Below are 18773 nucleotides of genomic sequence, written 5' to 3'. Positions count from 1 at the left end.
GCTTGGGGAAGTCAATGGAGCTGTTTCTGGCTTTGGGCGACTTGGCCTTTCTGCTGCCCACACGTTCAGCTTTGTGACAGAGGCTTGACTCCATGACTCCATTTCTTCACAGATCACGTCCTGTTTAGGGAATGGTATCCCAGAGAAGCAGCACTTTCCTGAGGCAGATGGCTTGGCTCAGGCTGCACAGCCGCCTGTTCAGGTAGGCCCTGGACTCCTCACTGGTCACTGAGAAGTGAGCGTCAGGGAGAGGAATGAACAAGAAGGACAAATTCCAAAAAGTTCTGGGGCTCAGTGCAGGACTCCCTGGGTGAGGATCTGTGGACTGGGTTATGCAGGAGGGGGGACTGGATGGGCTAGGCAGTCACTGCAAGGGATGGTGACATGCAGGCTGTTGATGACACTACAGCAAGCCTTGTTCAAGGAGCGCTCAGTTCTTTGGTGCGAGGGTTAACCTTAACCCTATCTTAGCTCCATGGCACAGCTTCCGGGTGTCCTCTTGGCACCTTCTGGGGCAGGCTGGCACTCCTGTCATTGCTACACTGGTAGAGCTGCACTAGTGATAGTGCAGTGGCAGGAGATATGAAGGAAGCGGCCTGTAAGCTTCCGTGCTGAAATCAGCTATAGAAAGAAACTCCCAGCCAGGTAGAACAGCCGCAAACCACCCTCACCCAGCTCTGTAATCCATTGAAATTGTCTTGGTCAGGCTTGTTCTTCTGGGTGTGGCTCACATCAACATACTCTCCCTGCTTTCTTTGCACAGGGCTCAAGATGCTCCATGACCGAAGTGGGTGCTGCTTCCTCCTCTTCAGGGTTCTTTGACAGCCTCGTCCCTCAGGACATGAGCACATTGGAGATCCCGGTCACAACAGGTATTGCATGGCCCGCATTATGTGAAGGGAGCCGCTGCCCTATAAAGTGACATAGCCTGGCCCATTGATGCACTATGCAGTGTACCTCAACCTACATTCTCTCTCTGTGCCATCGGCATTGACCAGTGCACTTGCGGTGGAAGGCCCACAGAGGACAAGCCCTAATACTGGATGAGGATCCACTTTCAGCACACGTGGTTTCTGGAGTGAAAGGCCTGGAGATGGGTTGCAGTTGTTGCAGAGCTGCCTTTTCACTAGTGTCCACAGTTCATTGCAGCCAGGGTGGTGGGTGGCCCCCGGATGAACTGTTCAGTTGCTCACCATAGTGCTGTGCGTTCCTTTCCCCCTCTCCAGACACGGACGGGCTGATCAGCCAGGCGCTCCTGGTGGGGAACTTTGCCGGCGCTGTGCAGCTGTGCGTGAGGGCTGACCGTTTTGCTGATGCCATCATTCTGGCTATCGCTGGGGGGGAGACGCTACTGCGGGAGACCCAGATGCAGTACTTTGCCAAACGGAAAACAAAGATTTCTCAGGTGAGTGCCCAGCAGTGTATATCCAGGCAGAGATGCGGGGCAGAAGAGAACAGACTGAGGTGGATGGGGCCCGGGCAGGTGTGCTTGCCTGTGTGAGAGTGCGTTGGCAGGGGTGAAATGCTGAACTGAGGGCTCTGTCCATCTAATTTCCAGCTCTGTCTAGGTATTTACACTGCGCTCATGATACCTTTATATAACTTGCTCTCATCCAACAAGCAATCTGCTGCAGAGCCAGGATTTCCGCCCTTCTCTTCAGCTTGTGTCCAGCTTCTGGTATCTTCTGCCTCAGGAGGTTGCAGTTTAAATTATCCAACCCTTTTAGAAATCCATCGACATTACCTGAGCCTTAATGACACTTCTCTTATGCAGCTACAGAGCTGGTCAAATCCCATGCTGCATGGCATAAACCAACCATTGTAAGGACCAGGAAAGAATCTTCTTCCTCTGTCTACAGCATTGTGTTACTAGACAGGGGCATGGGTGGCTTTTCACCTTTGGAAGCACTAAGTGCCAGTTACTGCTGGAGGCACAGTGGTGGACCATGGGGGCAAATTCTATATCATCCCACCTGCATGTGAGCAGCCGTGATGTGGACACTCCATGCAAGTGTGGCGTCTTGCTCAGACCACCTAGAGCTGAGAGCCACTGTGTTAACGCTCTGCCATAGCAAGGGTGAGAGCTCTGCTGCTGCGAAGCTGTGCATTGCTTCCCTGGCTGCCTGGCCAGCACACTCGTCAAGACTCTGCCCGTCTAAACCTTGCCTTGCAGGAAACAGTCAGTGAACCTAGCGCCCCAGTTCCCCAGAGACGTGTCTCTGCCGCATCCCGTCCCTCACCTTGGGCACTCACAGCTGGTATTATGTTTGCTGCCTCCAAAGAGAGAGAGCACACACCAGCCTGTTAGCTTAGCAAGTGTGCTGTGTTTTGTTTGTACCCAGGCCTGTCCCTTTCTCTGGCTTAGTATCACTTAAATCCTGATTCTTTAAGAAAGTTATTCTAGTTTTATGACTAAAATTTAATCTTAACAAGTTACAATCTTTGTCTAAGCAGTTTTCTTAGGCCTGGTCTACACTAGGAAGTTAGGTTGGTATAACTACATTGCTCAGGGGTGTGAAAAATCCACACCCCTGAATGGCGTAGTTAAGCCAACCTAACCATCAGCGTAGAGAGCACTAGGTCAATGAGAGAATTCTCCCGTCACCCTAGCTCCCGCCTCTCAGGCTGGTGGAGTACCCATGTTGACAGAAGACCCCCTCCTGTTGGCGTATGTAGTGTCTTCATTGGCTCACTGCAGTGGCGCAGCTGCACTGCTGCAGCGTTTTAAGTGTAGACAAGCCCTTGCTCACCTCAAGTTACCAGCATCTCTAGCCCTCTGGACCCAACATTCACTGAATCAAACAGTGCTGTTCCTAAGTGACGGGTAACTAAAAGGTCTTTTCGCTCCCAAAGTCTATTGTCTCTGTCTCTGCCTCAAGAGCCAAGAAGGCTTGCTGGGGTGCAGACTCCGTCCCCAGCATGATTGTTAAGCAGTCTTCTCCCCAGCTTGTTTAGCCTGCTGGCTTTGTTTACCTTCTATGTAAATGTACCTTCATTGTACTCTGCCTGTAGCCAAGTTGGTCAGACAGGTAAAGGCATGTTCCTCTGTCTAGGGCAGGCTGAACACGTTTTAAGTACACATACACAACAATTTGTAAACACCCTGTACATACATCACAATGATTTTTCAGGACCAGCTTGTCACCAGTTTACATATGATACCTTACCGGACACCTTTGAGGTACATATTCTGACAGCAGTGTGTTGAGGGAATGAGTATGTCAGGCCTGATGTGAGTTACAGTATGGGGGGCCCTCTGCCAGGTGGCACCAAGGGTTCTCCCAGAGTCACTCTGTTAACCCAAGTGCACTCTGTTAACCCAACTCTGTGTGAGCATGTATGGACCTCCATAGCTGCATCTGAGGTTTGAACTTGTGGACTGATGGGCCATTTGCTTCTCCTGCAGCTTCTTTCCTCCATTGTGCAGCAGAACTGGCGAGATGTAATCTGCACATGTGACCTGCAGAACTGGAAGGAGGCACTGGCCATCTTGTTAACGTACTCCAAGCAGGAGGAATACGCCCAGCTCTGTGGTAGGTGGGACGCTTCATTTGATGCAGAGTGCCTCCGGGCTGTCTACAGAGAGAGGTGGATGGATCTTGAGAGGAAATATTTCCAAAATGGTCTAAGGGCGTTCCAGACAAGACAAATGAGAGCGTGACCCATCTGCAGGCTAAGGCAGGAAGAACAGAATCAGTGGAAGTGGGCTATATGAACGGTAAGGCAGGGCAGAGTCTCATGGTATGGGACAAGGATGTGCCAATATCTCCTTCAGCCTGCATCCATGGCTTGGGAAGAGCTATGGGTAGTGACTTCTGCTGCTGCCCAGGCCTAGGCCCTGAGTAAGGTGTGTATATGTACAGGGCTTATCTGGAAAGGGGCCAGAGCTCCTGGGGAGAGGGAAGGCAGGAGGGGTGCACCCCACCTGCAAGTGGTTCTTCCTACTGCTTGCAGTCCTCACACACTTGCAAGCCTGGGAATGGGCTGAGAGCCAGTTGGTGAGGGCTCAGTAGTTTTCCTCATAGAGCCTGTTTAGGGCTAGGACTGGGCTGGCCCTTGTGGGAAACGTGGCTGGCCAGGAATGAGCTAGCGATCGGGGTATAAAAGCTCTGGAGGCCATTAGCTGGGAACCAGTTGGTGAACGGTAGCTGACTGACAGGGGTTTGCTGTATTGTTTCCTTCCCTATTTAGCTTTAGCCAGGCTCTTAACTATGGATTCATTGGTGACACCAGCCTCTGTACCATGGCCTGTTAACTCTCTGCATGTGGCTCCTAAGTTGCCAGTGTGTAAAGTTATCGCACAATTTCTGAGAGCAGGGCAGGGGAAGGAGGAGCTGGCCAGATGGGAGCAAATAAGTGGAAACTGCCCCTTTTCCTCCTCCCTTTAGATATACTGGGGGCCCGTCTGGAGTCAGAAGGCAAGGGGGTGCTGTCCAGTGAAGCCTGCCTATGTTACATCTCATCCGGCAATGTGGAGAGGTTGGCGAAATGCTGGGTAAAAAACCACGAGACCTCATCACCCCTAGCTCTGCAGGTACAGGTGCTTTGATGTGGGCATGAAACCTCCATAGGCTAGGATCTGTCTGCAGGGTCCCAAAAGACACAGATTGGAGCCTGAGCTCCAGCTTCTCCAGTCCTACAACTTCCAGCTGTAGGAGTTGGGTCTCCTCCTAGCCTAGATTCTGGCTAAAGGAGCCTTGGGTTAAGTTGCTAGTTGTTTGTTGACACGAGAGGGCCTGGATCAGCATGTGCTCAGGGGCAGGATGGACTGCTGTGCAATGGACAGGGCGTGGTGCTGATCTGTATGTCTAGGAACATAGAGGTCACTTACCAGCATGGTCTCTGAGCACCTCTGCCTATCATCCTCTCAATCCCTGTTTCCCGGGGCAGGGGGAACTGGACGTATGTGACTGAGCTGGAAATGGATCCCAGTCTCCCGAGTCCCACCCCAGCAGTGCTGCTGCTCTTGTGTTCCTGGCTGTGAAATAGGTGGTGCTGCATGAAATTCATTCCTGTTCCGGGACTGTTCAATGAGACCTTCCTTCTCTCCCTTGGGCTGACTTCTGGCCCTACACAACCTCACGGTGTGTGTCCGAATGAGATGGATAGTAAAGCAAAGCTCACCCTCAATGGAGAACTTACGGCATGTGTTGTCTTCATCCCGCCCTGTCAGGACCTGGTGGAGAAAGTGATGGTGCTGAGCAGGTCCATTGAGATGCTCCGAGGCTCTGTGGGGCCAGCTTTGGGCCCTGTCTTGGCAGAGCGGGTCACCCAATATGCCAGGCTCTTGGCATCGCAGGGGTGTTTGGCGGCGGCAATGAGCTATCTACCCCGCAGCTCTGATGAGGTAGGTGAAAAATAGATAGGCAGAGAAGGTGCTGGAGAGACTTGGAAGTTGCAGTGTAGAGAGCCAGCATGCAACAGGAAGCTGTAGATACTGATTAAGGTGGAACCTTTCCCTTGGGGCAGGGGTGAAAGTAACTCAGGACACTTACCTGTACCGTGGCTGGCTCTGACCCCCAGAAGGGATGGGGCCTCGGGCGGAAAGGCCTGGGCTTGGGGTCAGCATCCCCCAGACAGCCCTTCCAGGCCGCCTGGCCCGCCCTGCCCAGGGCTCCCATGGCAATTTAAAGGGCTCGGGACTCCAGACGCCGTGGCAGTGGCATCCAGAGCCCCAGGCCCTTTTAAATCACCAACCCCAGGGCAGCTGCTCCCTTTGCCCCTCTCCCTGCCAGTCAGTGGCCGAGGGGGGGCAAAAGGGGCAGGGACGTTAAAGCGCTGCAGGGTCCTTTGCCATGGCAGTGCTTTAACATCCCTGCCCCTTTTGCTTCCCCTGTTGGCGGCCCTGCCAGTACGGACCCTACCAACAGGGCTGCCGATGGGGGAGGCAAAAGGGGCAGGGACGTTAAAGTGCTGCCACGGCAGAGCTTTAATGTGGGCTGGGTACGGGCGGGTGCGGGTTCTTACTGGTATGCCGTACCAGCCCGTACCAGCTCACTTCCCCCCTGCCTTGGGGTGGTTCTCTTTCTCCTTGGGAGCTTCATCTGCCTCAAAGAGTCTACTCTGAGGCCTTGGAGGCCAGGCCAGGAGAGGGGATCTCCATGCTGCTCTTTGCAGTTCTTGGCAGCACTTAACCAAACGCGGTCACTTTGGGGCAGGCATGGGTGGGAAGGTGCTTCTCAAGGTTTGGTGATCCATTTTGGAGGAAGGGAAAAAATTGGGGACCCCCAAGTAGGAGAGAGCCCCGGAGGTTGAGGAGCCTCAGCATGGCTTCAGAGAGCTCTCCCAATTGAGATCAGGGTGGTGTCTTGGACCCTGAAGTTTGCAGCCTCTCATTAGGCCCCCAGGATTAGTTATCAGGTGCTGCATACTGATGAAGGCTTCATGCCTCTGCCAATGTATTGCACCTAGTGGGCTAAGGAGTTATTCATAACCCTAGGGAGCCTTCCATCCGTGGCTCCCGAAGCACTTCATTAAGTCTCATTTTTTTCAGCTCCTGATCCAGCAGCTCCGAGACCGTCTCTTCCATGCTCAAGGGGAGAGCGTGGGCGATCAGCAGCCGCCTCCTTTCCCCTATGCTCGTGTGCATGTCGGGCCAGTTAGCCACCCATTGCCGGCAGCCAAGAGCAGCTCTGCTCCGGAAGGGTCAGCCCGCAGACCGGGTCCCAGGCATCCAGAGAAGGTAAGTCTCAAAGCCTGGTGCCTATGCCCAGGGCAGAGAAGCACTGGGGAGAGGGAAGGAGACAGCTAAAGGAGGCTGATGGGATTGTAGCTGCCCTCGGGCAGCTTGGCACAGCTGACTGAAGGACACCCCTAGCTCCAGTGGTACAAACTACGTTAGCTGAGGGCTCTTCCTAGTGCTGATGGGCTGAAAAGAGTTTGGGGAAAGACTCGCCACTTCTGGGGCACACGGTTAACCAAGGAACAAGCCACTGGTCTCTACAGTGCACCCGCCCTCTTCTTCCTCGTGGAGTGTGGCCTGCACAGAGGACATACCCAGCATGCAATGGTCCATCTGGATCCCATTAGTCCAGACCTCCTGACTGAGACGGCACATTTCCTGCGGTGCCCTGTGGTCCTGCAGGCTGCACCTCTGTGTTGAAGATGTGGGGGGCTGCAGCTGGTTCCTTTGTGCTTTCAGTAGGATGGGTGCACCTGTCATGAACTGAAAATACCTCCTTCCACAGCAGCCAGGTCGCAGCAGGAGCCCAGCCTGAAGGAAGGGAATCAGCATCTCTGCGCCTGGCTAAGGGGGTTAATCTGGTCCCTCTCCCATGGGCTCATAGGGTCCCGCCCTGCCCCGCCCGTGGCTCGTGGAGTTAATTTGGTCCCTCTCCCAGGGGATCGTAGGCCCCTGCTGCTGGCTAAGGGGGTTACTCTGGTCCCTCTCCCATGGGCTCGTAGGGCCTCACCCTGCCTGTGGCTAGTGGGGTTACTCTGGTCCCTCTCCTGGGGGCTCGCAGCCTGATGGACGGGAATCTAACAGAGAGCGAAGGAGGAGAGTGGGGTGCCATCGCAGAGCTGGCCCTTCTGATGGGGAAAGAAAGCAACCAAGCCCTGCGCTGGCACAGCCAGCAGACATAGTGCTGGCAAAGTGGAGCCAAGCCAGGTGCCTGCTTCCCAACCAGGCTGAGCCGGGCAGCTGTTTTTGGAGTCTCCAGTGTGCCCTTTTTGGGCAGGGGAGGCGAGTGGCTTGCCACTGGTCACAGGATAGCTGGGGCAGTGGCCACAGCTCTTGTTCGAGCGGGACTGCCAGGTGGGGCTCACCGCAGTGTCTGTGTTTTCATTACAGCCCGTGTACCAGCCATCCTTCACCCCGCCGGTGTCAGTTCAGTCTTCAGTGCCTTCACTCTTCATGCCTCAGCCGGTGCCAGCGGTGCCCATGGCTCCTCCCCAGGCCAGCATTTCCCCCACTACCAGTATGTACTCCAGAGCAGGAGGCCGGCCCCCTTACTGCCAGTACGCCTCCGGCTTGGCACCAGCTACGGTTCCCGGGCCAGGTGAGTGTGCGCCAGAGACGCAGCCTATAAAGCCATTGCATCCATCAGGGCAGGGAGCGCCAGGCGTGCTCTTTGGGCCCACGTCAGACTCTGCTCCATACGTGCCATAGTGCTTGCAGCTTGTCTGGGGAGCAGGCTGCTCCGAGTTCCCATGCGCTGCCGATCCCATGGACCTCGCTGCAGCTTAGTCATGAGCCCTGGGAGAGGCCCCCAGTAAGCTGTGAGGTGGGATGAGGCTTGGGGATGGGCATGTGGGAGGAAGGCCGGGCATGGCTTGGGAGAGGAGGATGCTTGCCAAAGCAGGGAGTGGGAGCCATGGGGAACACACTCCTCCTGGTAGGAGGGGACTGCCAGCTGACGTTGTTCTCCTTGGTTTCAGCATTGTCCCAGCCTCCGCCATTCAGCCTGCCAGGAGCCAGACTTGCTGGACCAGCTGCCTTTCCCAATCAGCCTCCTATTTCAGGACAGCCTGGGCCCATTGCACCCCCTGGCGTTCCACCACTGGGATCAACCTTCTTCCCTCCAGCCTCGGTCCCTGCACAGCATCCTGCCACCTGTCCTCTCCCCACAGCGGGGCAGCCCCCTATGCTTTTTCCTTCAGCTCCTTTCAGCTGCCCCCCAGGTGTGGGCTACCCTCAGGGGGGCCCTGGAGCTCCTAGCATCCCTCCCCCTCCCACCGGTGAGTATAGTTTGCGTGGCTTCGCCCGTGCCCATCCCAGATGGGATCTCGTAATGAGGGTCTGTCATACCAGGACGCTGGCAGCTGGAGCTCCCTGAATGGGCTAAGAGAACTTGTGTCATTAGGGCTGGGGTTGCTGAAGTGCTGAGACCCCCAGTTCTGGTGAAACACTGTTAAGAAGACTGGCTCAGGCAGGCTCCTCCGTGTTTCCATCCGGCTCCCCACGACCTTGGGAGGAGCTGGCCCGGCAGGGTCCCAGTGTGCGCTTAGTGGCAGCTGCATTTCCATGGGGACACTCCGCACTCACGCTCAGACCCTGGTGAAGGGTCATCACTCCACTGGCATCCCTGCTTAGCTAATCAGGCTGATGGGTAACTTAGAAGTGCTGGGAGTGATGGGTTCTCTCTCTCCAAGGAAGAGATCTTTGCTTACCTGGCTGTGGGGTAAAATGCTTCTTTCTGCTGCACTCCAGCTTCCGCCCCTCGCTCCCCATTTCCAATGGGCTCTCCACCTGTTTTAGATTCTCCTGGGCCTTGTGAGCATTGTTCCTGGGTTCTGGTGCTGGAGCCATTCCCCACCTGGTTGCTGGTTTGAATCCAGCCCAGCTGGAGAGAGATGTGAAGTCATTGTCACCTGCTAGCCCAGGAGAAACGAGCTGGTAGTCTTCGGCCAGTCCCTGGTGGACAGATGTTTGCATTGCCTGTGACACCATCACCCTGGGTTGCAGCCTCAGAGGAGAGGCTGATGAATGAAGGTCGTGGAGACCATCCTAGAGGTGGTCTCTGCTGGACATGACTGCGGCATGTTGTTGGAGCCCAGGGGAAGGCTGCAGTGTTTGTGCCTGGGCTGTATCTCGTGTTGGGCTAGAGCCAGGAGCGTGGCCTCCAAGAGCTGTCAATCCAGCACTGCTCCTTGGAACCAAATTGACCCTGCAGCCGAAGGAGGGGTTCCATGGATCCCCTAACCTGGCATCCAACCTCAGCCGAAAGGGAACAGGCCCAGGGTATGCGGCTAGATTCTCACCCCCTTAGCTCAGGATGGATCGAGCTATCTGAAATGGTCACTGGGTGCTGTTGAGATGTTACTGATGAACTAGAAGCTTCATGGTGACTCTGACTCCAAAACCTGCCTTGATTTTCAGGTGTCTTCCCCTGGCTAGATCCCCACCCACATCCTGCGGGCAGTACGATGAGCAACCCCCTACCTCTGAGTCGGGGGAGGTGGTCCCACTGCTTCCAGTGAGATGTGATGAGATTGCACACGCGCTGTGCAGCATCTGCCTCGCACGCCTGGGCAGTTGTACCAGTGGCTGTGCAGGAACCTAGGTGTCAGTGTTGCGGCTGGGCACTGGAAAGCTGCGCCGAGGGGCCATCTGGGAGTGCACTGCATGCGTTTCGGGGAGGTGCAGATGGAACTATGATGCTGCAGACCTAATGCAATTGGAGCCCAGGAATGTAAAGAGGGGCCCTTGGCCTCCAGCCCCTCTACGGCTTCCCACCCAACCCTGGAGGGATTGGAGCATGACCCCTGCGTCGCTCTCACCTACCCACCCTGGCGTCAGCTGGGCCGGGGAGCAGTTCCTCTTCCTCCCACACAGCTGACAGCAGATACCACCCCAGCGGCGGTAGCTCATCCCTCATCTTCCATCCAGCCCAGCACTATGCATGTCAGGTTGCCCCAAGGCTCTTCCCAGGTGTGCCTGGGAGGCAGGTCCCTGCCATGCGTAGGGTAGCTCAGGGCTGTCAGGGAGGCATGGGTGAGTTGGTTTCCCAGGGGAATTTGAAAGCCAGTTTAAAGCTACTTGCAAGCTCCCCACCCTCCAGCGGCGGACAGGAGTGAGGGCTGGGGGGCAATGGCAGGTCTAAGTCCCAGTCCCATGCCTGTCGCTGTTCCTAGGTACAATCTGCTGTGGAGACGTCATTCCCTGCTGCATTCCTGGGCATTGCTTTGCAGCTTTTGCTGTGGGGAGGGGGTCTTGTCCAGTCATCCCTAGTGGGGGTAATGCTAAGTGACCGCAGATGCACAGAGGGGGCTATGTGCCCAGAATCCCTTGGGCCAGTCTCTGGAGCTTAGCAGTGTGAGGCTTTGCCTGCCTGGGCATTGGGCTCTTGTGTGGTGGCCAGCACAGTATGTAGGACAGAACTGCAGGAACAAAGGGTCCCCACTATTGTCCCTGCGCCAGAGGCGCAAACAGCCTTGGGGCTCGGCACGAATAGGAACGCTGAGCTTGGCGTCGGGCCGTTTGAGACCCGCAGGCTGAGCCCCAGGATTTGGGCTGAGGATGAAGTGTGCGAGGTCTCGTGTCTCAGGGCACAGATGATTAGCTCCTGTTGGTGCTAATGGGGCTGGGGTGTACACAGATCGCGTACAAATACGCTTTCCTGATTTCTGGGGTCGGTGCCCCATTGCCTTCCCATTTTAAGGCCCGAAGACCCCAGTCTGATCATCCTGCCTGAGCTACTGTGTAACGCCGGCTAGTGACGGGTGGCTGAACTAGATTTAGAGAGCGCCAGACTGTCGTCTGAGAAATCTCCATTGCTCTCAGAGCTCCTCAGCAACAGGGGAAGGGCTGCTCATGGCAAAGGAGAATCCTGGGCAAGTTTAGTCTTCCCAAGACCGCAGGAGACAAGTTGTTCAGGGTGCACCCAGAAAAGCCTGATTTGGTTACTAGTCTGCTGAGTTTATGCCTGATGCTGACTGTAAGTTGCCCAGAGTGAAGTAAAAGGCCGCTTGGTAAAGCAGAGTTCATGGAAGGGCTGAGAATCGGTTGGTCTAAGGCCCTGGAGCAGTGCCAGAATGTGCTAGCCTCAAGTGTCCTTGTGGGCATGGCAGCATTTTAAGACACGGTCTCTTAGGAATCACCAGAGCTAGAAATAATTGCAGACTTAATTAAGCTACTGAGCCGAACTCCTCTGCAAGTGATCCCTGAAACCTGCCAGGAGGAATGGCTGCAGAAGTATTCTAATAATCATTCAATGCACTAAGTACCTTTGCATCTTTCCCAAGTGATTAAGGAGCCACCTCCTGTGAGCAGATAGGGATTGGTGATGTACTAAGCTGGCATTTATTTCTAACTCCACTGACTCCTTCGATATTGTGCCTTAAAACGAGGCTGTGCCCACACCAGCTCTTCTCTTAGTAGGAGGGCTAATTGGCTTGTAATGCTGAAGGGCTCCAGTCAAGGCTCAGGGCCCCCTTGGGATAGCTACTGTACAATCACTAATCAAAAGAGACTGCCCCAGGAATGTACTATTGAGGTGAAATCGACTTTGCAGGGTAAACTTTCCCAAGGGCTGGTCCTGAGCCTGCTATCGGAAAAGGAAAATCTCTCTCCCCCACCTGCCTGCATTTCTGCCAGTGCTCCAGACTGCCCTGTGGGGTGTTCCTTTCACTGTCACTGTCGCCCGCAGCACGGATCTGAGTCCCTGGTACTGCGCAGGCCACGCTCTGGTTTTGTGGGACGCCTGGAACTTGGCTCTGGACCTTGGAGCACTTGAACCCTGCACACATGTTGGTTCGGTCTCAGTGGTAGAAGTTTGCAGCCAGGGCAGAGATTTAGAAGCTGCAGACAGTTGAAGTGTTTTTCTTGTGCCAGTGGCATGAGACCTAGCACGGAAACTATCTGCAGCCCATACATGTGCCCCAGTGCCTGAAGCCAGGATTAAGGGAATCCTCCAAGGAGGAGCGGGGAATCTCAGACTGTGGCCTGTGGACCCAGAGTTGACCACAAAGCCTTTTCATGAAACGTTCAGCAACCCAAACAGTGGGGGTTGGAAGAGGAGGTGGGTCTAGGCCCAGGCCCTTCCACTTCCAGAGCAGTAAGAGATTGAGCCCCACCGCCTTGGAGTTCTCATCTAGTCTCATGCCTGTGTCTTGCTCTTTGTTCCTACAGATCAGGAATCTTGGAACAATCCCTCTGCTCTCAGGGGAGGCTTTCAGAAAAAAAAGGTAAGCCTTGGCCAAAGCATCTGCCAGATTGTACCTCCAGGGAGCGCAGAATGAACGAATGGCCCCTCCCCATGCCCCTGCGTCACTATTGCTGTCCCCACTGGGCAAATAGGGGAGTAGAGACAGAGTTGACTTGCTTGAGGTCATGCAGTGAATGAACCCAGGTCTCCCAGCTGCCCGTATTGTTCCTTCACCAAGGTGCCAGCCGTCCTTGCTTGGTTTCCCAGGACAAGTGTTTTGCAGTGTGCATTTCCCTAGGCACCTCGAACACCGTCCTATCTGCTGGCCTCTCCCTGCTGTGAGTGCCACTGTGCTACAGCACCTGGGGTGAAAGGTTCGGAGAACAGCCAGGCTAGAAACCTGCTAGCACCGCCAGATTTAAACCTGGTGCTTGGCTGTGCCCCTACAGCACCTCCTGCTGGAGTAACCGTGAGCTCCCAGTCATGAGTGCTGCTCTACTGCCTCCTGCGGGAGATCTCGGGCTGGAGTTGCTGGGAGCTCTCCCACAGCCAAGTGGCCCTTGCTGTGACCCCTTCAGGGGGATCTGTGAGCTGAGTTTCCCCCACAGCAAATGCTCCTACACCATTTCCATTGCTGCCTCCTGCTGGCAGGTGCAATAAGCAGCGCTCTGGCACCCTCCCCCCACCCCCACCCCCTTCTCTGCTGAGCAGACGCCGGGCGCTTTCTGGCAGCTTGGCTGGGAACCTGCTTCAGGCTGTGCTCACTGCAACAGGATTAGCCTCTTGTTAAAGCCATCTCCTTTTGATCTAGCCTGGTTGGAGTGAATCTGTCCTGACTCCCTGGCTTTCTGGGGGTGGGGTGAAGTATTTGCAGGAGACACTCCCCCCCAGGTCCTGGGACTTTCCCCAACGCTTGTTCTGCCGGGCGCTCTGTGCAGCTAATCTCAGCATTCACGACTCGTGCCGTGGCAGAGCCGAGTCGGCTTTCTAGGGAGCGGCGGTGGCTGCTGTGGCATGTCCGTTTGATTGAATGATTTCAGAGAGCCCAAGGGGTTTCTCCCTGCAGCCCTGGTCACCGGCTGGGCATTGGGGGCCTCCCGCTCTCGTTGTGAGGGCCCTTGGGGTTTAGAGAGAGGTGCATATTATTCCCTCATTTGGGATTGCTCTGCAGACTCCCAGGCTCTTGAGCTAGCAAAGATGATGAATTTGGCCTGGGAAAGTTCAGAGAACCAGGGGGTTGCCTGCAGTCATTCAGTGGCAGCATCGAGTCCTCTTTCGCTGTTTTCTGTCCCCTGGTAGTTGTCAGAGAAGTTCACCCCTCCAGCTCCAATCACAGCTCCAGTAATGAGCCTCCCCACAGAGCCGCGGGCCCTGCTGCCTCAGATTCCCAGATCCCAGGAACCTGGCCAGGCACCCCCGGGAGCACCCAAAGAAGGCAGCATGCAGGTAACCCAGGGGCATCACTCCCACCCCAGACTCCTCACAGGTGTGAGGAGCAAGCTGGCTTGTAAGAGCTTTATCGTTTGGTGACACTGGGGCTTGGATCTGCCTCTTCCCCACCATAGCATGGCCAGGACCCCAGGACTGCTCCCTGAGCCTTGTAGGAAATGACCATGTTCGGGCAGGGCAGGGGAGGAGGGAGTGAGCCGTGTTGCATAAGCAAGTCAAGAGGACCCCAGAGGGCTGCAGGCTCTAAGGGAACAAGCTGCAAGTGCATTCATGTGTTCCCCACAGTGGCAGGGGAGTGAGCTGTGGGGTGTGGAGTTCACCTGCCCTGGGCTCAGCACACCGCCATTGGCTGCTTTTCATTTGGTGTCAGTTTCCCCAGCTGCCCACAGAGAGAATCGAGAGGAAGGAGCTGCCCCCGGAGCACCAGGGGCTGAAGGCTACCTTTGAAGGGCTGGTGCAGCGCTGCAGTGCCGTCGCCACCGACCCCGTGAGTCGCCTTTGCAGCTGCTTTTCCTCCCGGGTTGATGTCGTCGCTAAAGCACAGGGCCGGGAGCCAGGAGGAGTGGGGTCTTGTCCCAGCTCAGACGCTGACTTCTCTCCCTGCCTCATCCCGTCCCCTGGTGCTGCTTCTCTTCCCAGGGGATTTCCTCTTCCCTTCCCACCATGCTCTACAGTCTTTCTATGCCCATCTCCTTTCCTGCAGAGCGGATACTTCTGCCCCTGCTGGGCCTCTGCCACACCACCCTTTGTTTGTCTCCCCACGAGTCTCTAGAAGGGGAAGGTCTTGGGGGGAGAAGTGAGGCCAGGGCAGGATATTGCTGGAAGCAGCCGGGCAGAGGCTGCCTCTGTCCAGCCTTGCCATCAGGCCCACCGGACTGTTTCTCAAGCAACCGCTGTGGCCTGCGTGCTGTGGAACATGGTGGCTGGGGAGGGCTTGCAGTGTGGGGTCTGGGCTGCATCTCTGGGGAGGGTGGAATGTGCCAGGGTCATCGCAGGCATAGCATTGTTGGCAGGTGCAGTGGGGGGATGTTTCCTATGGGGCACAGCTTAAGGGGTGCTGTGGCGGTGCTTGTTACAGTCCATGCCCTGAGTGTTTCAAGCTGAGCCAGGGATGCAGCTGTTTGCAGAGCACCCTGGGAGGAGGTGGGAGCAGCCGTGGCATGGGAGGTTTTCCCCTGGCAGAGCCCATGCTGAGGATTTCTCTTCACTTCAGAAAACCAAAAGGAAACTGGAGGACGCGGCGCAGCGGCTGGAGTGCTTGTACGAGAAGCTCCGGGAGCAGGCTGTAAGTGTGCGAACCCGTCCCATGCCTTGGCCCCCTTTGCAAAGAGCTGTGCTCTGTGCATGGCCCTCTAGAGATCAGTGACCTTTAACTCCTTCACCCCCTCCCTGAAACCAGCTGAGGTCCCCTTCTTCTCCAACTCCCCCACAGCGGTGCCAACTCTGGCCCGTGTGGGGTGCAGGAGCCCTGTGCGGCTGGGGTGTGGTGCAATGTGCTGCCATTACAGCAGCAGGAGAGACTCATCATGTGTATGTCAGACACCCACTGACCAGTCAGGCCTCTGGCCTCTCTCCTCCCGTTGGGCAGGAAGCAAACGCCCTGACAGGTGACTTGGCTTTAGGCTGGGACTGGGGAGGGAGAGGGTCCAAAGAATCTTGGTGAGGCTGAGGGGTGGGGATGGTCCTTCAGGCCCTGTCACTGAGCACCGCCTGCCCCAGCTGTAGGTGCCCATCTGGCGCTTGGCTGAGGGCGGGTCAGACAGTTGGCGTGGGGGGCCTATGGTAGAGCGTGAGGCTGAGGTGTCTGCTCCTTCCCACAGCTCTCCCCTCACATCCTGATGGGGCTACATGAGATCGCTCGCTGCATGGAGGCCCGCAGCTACCAGCAGGGCCTGCTGGTCCACACCCAGGTAGTGGGTAGTAGCAGCTTCAGTGAGGTGTCTGGCTTCATGCCCATCCTGAAAGTCCTCATGACCATCGCCAGCAAGCTGAACGTCTAGCGCCTGGTGCGGAGGCGGGGGGCACAGTCTGTGGAGACGGAGCGGGATGGCGAATCCAAGCGCTGGGCTGCAGGCTTCCTCCAGCTCCCAAGCAACATGTGGGAGCCAAGCCGTCCCCGTCCCCCTGCGAAGACCCCACCGGCCACTGACTCTTCCCTTCCCGCGGCTTGTCAGTGTTAGTACTGCCAGCTGGATTGCACTGAGATCCTCCCAAACCAGCTGTGTCTCTGCTCCACCCCGGCCCCATACAGAGATGAGAGGAGACTCGCTCCTTCCGGCTGCCCCTTCAGCCGCTTTTCAAACTGTCTGTCCAGCGTGGCGGTCACCTGCACAAAGGCAAAGCAAGGGGTCTCCTTGGCTACCCCTGCACCCCCCCACCGGGGATGGGGAGACCACCTGTCTACAGCAGAGCCTCACTGTGAGCTGAGCTCAGCCATAGGGACCTCCCTTCAGCCTCACCCCCTTGGCCCTCTCCCTGCCCCTTCGCCCTCTAGGCCGACGGTTCAGCAGGGGCGCGTGCTGGCCTCTGCTCTGCAGCTGCCTTCTCCTTGGCACCCTGCACCTGGCTCCCTTTTCTGTCCCCTCCCCCACTGCGCCCCTTGAGCGCCTCTCCCCACACCCAAACCCTTTCACGTCCTGGCCCCTGTGCTCTCTGGCTTCCCTACTCCTCATGGGGAGCGCCAGGCTGCTCTCCGGGCTCCCTCGCAGCATGCAGCATTTGTTCTGAAAGCTGCACTGAGTGGCCCCCAGCCTCACGAGCACCTGTCCTGCTGCCAGCCAGTATTGTGTGAAAGCCCCTAGGCTGGGATTTCAGAGCTGGCTAGGGGATTTCGACACGTGGGAGATGTGCCAATCCCCTAGCCGGTTCTGAACTCTTCACCCTTCATGGGGAGGGCCCCAAAGCTTGAGGGCACAGTGGGTCCCTCCCAGCCAAGTCTGGGCCACATCCCCTTCATCCTGCAAGGCCCATTGGCACAGCATAGGGAGGGCACATGCTGTGGGGAATGGTGCTGTTCGAGCCGGAGGCCGTGCTGAGCCCTGGCTTGGCATTCGGCTGGCGTTGGCTCTAGTGAACCCGAGCGGTGATGGGGCCATGGGGTTGGCACTTGGAGGGCGGAGGGTATTTCAGGGCATATGTAGCTCTCCTGCTGCCCAGCCCCCTGCTGGTGATGCGCTCCCCTTGCCCTATGACTTTCCATACTGTTTGACACCCTGCTATCCAGCACAGGGGCAGCCTCTCACTCCCACCCGTTGGATCTGGAGCACCCCCTGCTGAATCGGGGTGCTCTGCCGGGACCCTCAGGAAGGGGGTGTCTCCCTCACTCTGTGAGCACAAAGTGCCTCAATAAAGCTGCTTTTTGTGAAATTGGCATCTCGGTCCTTGGCTCTGGGTTGCCCTCCCTCTGGTTATGAAGAGAGGTCCCTTTGGGCCAGGTGCCATTCTCAACAGGGCTTGGGGGTCGTCTCCGCCTTCAGGAGCGAAAGGCAGAGCCTGGCTCTGCAGCTGGCTGTTGATTTGGGACACTGCTGCAAACTGGATGCTTCCCCTGATGGTTTGTGCTTCGGCGTTTTTTCAAGCATGCTGGGAGCCCAGGCTGCCTTAGTTACAAACCACTTAGAGCTGTAGCACAGAGACATGTGTCCCGGCGTGCTCTCCTCCAGTATTAAACCATCTGTTCTCGCCAGCCTGGGGGGGCCTGGGCTGCTTTGGGGCAGAGAGAGATCTTTGGGGTTTTGCACTAGTGAGCACCCCCAGGTATATTACTGTGCAAGCTTTGAGCTTGTGGCTGAGATCCTCAGCATTGCTTCATGGGAGTCGGTGGGGCTGCCCCAGGTCACACCAGCTGAGGATCTGGCCCCTTGTCTCCAGTGCAGTAGGCTCAAGTGCCTGCTCCAAATCAGGCGAAGTAGGGTTTTGACTCTGCTCCTGTGTCCCAGGGGTGTGCTTATCCACTGGGCAGAAGGGTGCTGGGGCAGGCTGTTTCATGGCACTTATTTTCATGCTGCAAAATAATTTCCCCCCCCCATTCGATGGATTTCCCACCAGTCTCTCGCCTTACAGCCCTGTTTTAGTTTCCCTCAGTATTTTGAGTTTGAGTCACGAGGGCAAACTGGCTTCTCCTTCCTGGGCAGTACCAAGCCCTCGAACCAAAGCTTGGCTGTACTGTGCACTGGGTCAGACTCACCAGCTGGCTTTCCTACTTCCACCCCCCTGCAGAATCATACCCCTGGCCTGCAGGCAGCGGATGGGTGCTACTCTCCCAGGTCTTCTCTCTCCCCCCACCCCCTGTCCAAGCTCCACTGTCCTGGTGCCAATAGAAGCTGCAGTTCGCCACAGACCAGGCAGCTCATCAGGATAGGAGGGGGTGCACGCAGTTACTATCAATGGCAGCATTTGTTCCTGGCTGTTCCCAGATGCAGGCAGATGTCCCTGCGTTAGCTTACACCTGGGCATGGCTGAGGAGCTTTTCCCAGCCCTGAGGGAGTGACTGACAGGAGCGCTCAGGTATATTTTTTGGAAGTTTAGAGTCCTGGGATGCAAAGCTGTTGCACCTGGCCCTGGGAGCGGATGGCATTCAGTCTACACTCTCCTAACTCTCACGCTTGAGCATCAGGCCAGCTAGCTTTGGAGCAGTGCTGCATTGGTTGTGATGTGGTCCCTTGCACAGCAGGCTGCTCACCAAAGCCAGCTGGCAGCCCCTACCAATAAGGGGAGCGAGGGTAACTGCATTCTACA

At 56.4% G+C, this 18773-nt stretch overlaps 1 protein-coding gene across 7 annotated transcripts in view; it reads left to right on the top strand.

Annotated features, from left to right (window-relative positions):
• Positions 1-17402, top strand: part of SEC31B (SEC31 homolog B, COPII coat complex component) — a 47898-nt gene extending 30496 nt beyond the window's left edge. For 6 of the 7 annotated variants that reach the window (XM_054033957.1, XM_054033952.1, XM_054033951.1 and 3 more), the window contains exons 13-26: positions 113-202; positions 764-872; positions 1227-1405; positions 3407-3533; positions 4389-4534; positions 5174-5347; positions 6494-6682; positions 7793-8000; positions 8380-8679; positions 12572-12627; positions 13887-14033; positions 14407-14523; positions 15250-15321; positions 15857-17402. In XM_054033957.1, coding sequence (XP_053889932.1) covers positions 113-202; positions 764-872; positions 1227-1405; positions 3407-3533; positions 4389-4534; positions 5174-5347; positions 6494-6682; positions 7793-8000; positions 8380-8679; positions 12572-12627; positions 13887-14033; positions 14407-14523; positions 15250-15321; positions 15857-16036 — 2094 coding nt within the window. In that variant the 3' untranslated portion in view covers positions 16037-17402. The remainder of the gene's footprint in view (positions 1-112; positions 203-763; positions 873-1226; positions 1406-3406; positions 3534-4388; positions 4535-5173; positions 5348-6493; positions 6683-7792; positions 8001-8379; positions 8680-12571; positions 12628-13886; positions 14034-14406; positions 14524-15249; positions 15322-15856) is intronic. The other variant, XM_054033958.1, reaches the window with a different exon arrangement.
• Positions 17403-18773: the final 1371 nt, after the last annotated feature.

The sequence above is a fragment of the Malaclemys terrapin genome, chromosome 7 (genome assembly GCF_027887155.1).
Source record: "Malaclemys terrapin pileata isolate rMalTer1 chromosome 7, rMalTer1.hap1, whole genome shotgun sequence".
In the NCBI taxonomy this organism is placed as follows: domain Eukaryota; kingdom Metazoa; phylum Chordata; order Testudines; family Emydidae; genus Malaclemys; species Malaclemys terrapin.
The sequence above is the reverse complement of the archived record's forward strand: the minus strand, read 5'-3'. Positions and strand labels throughout refer to the sequence as shown.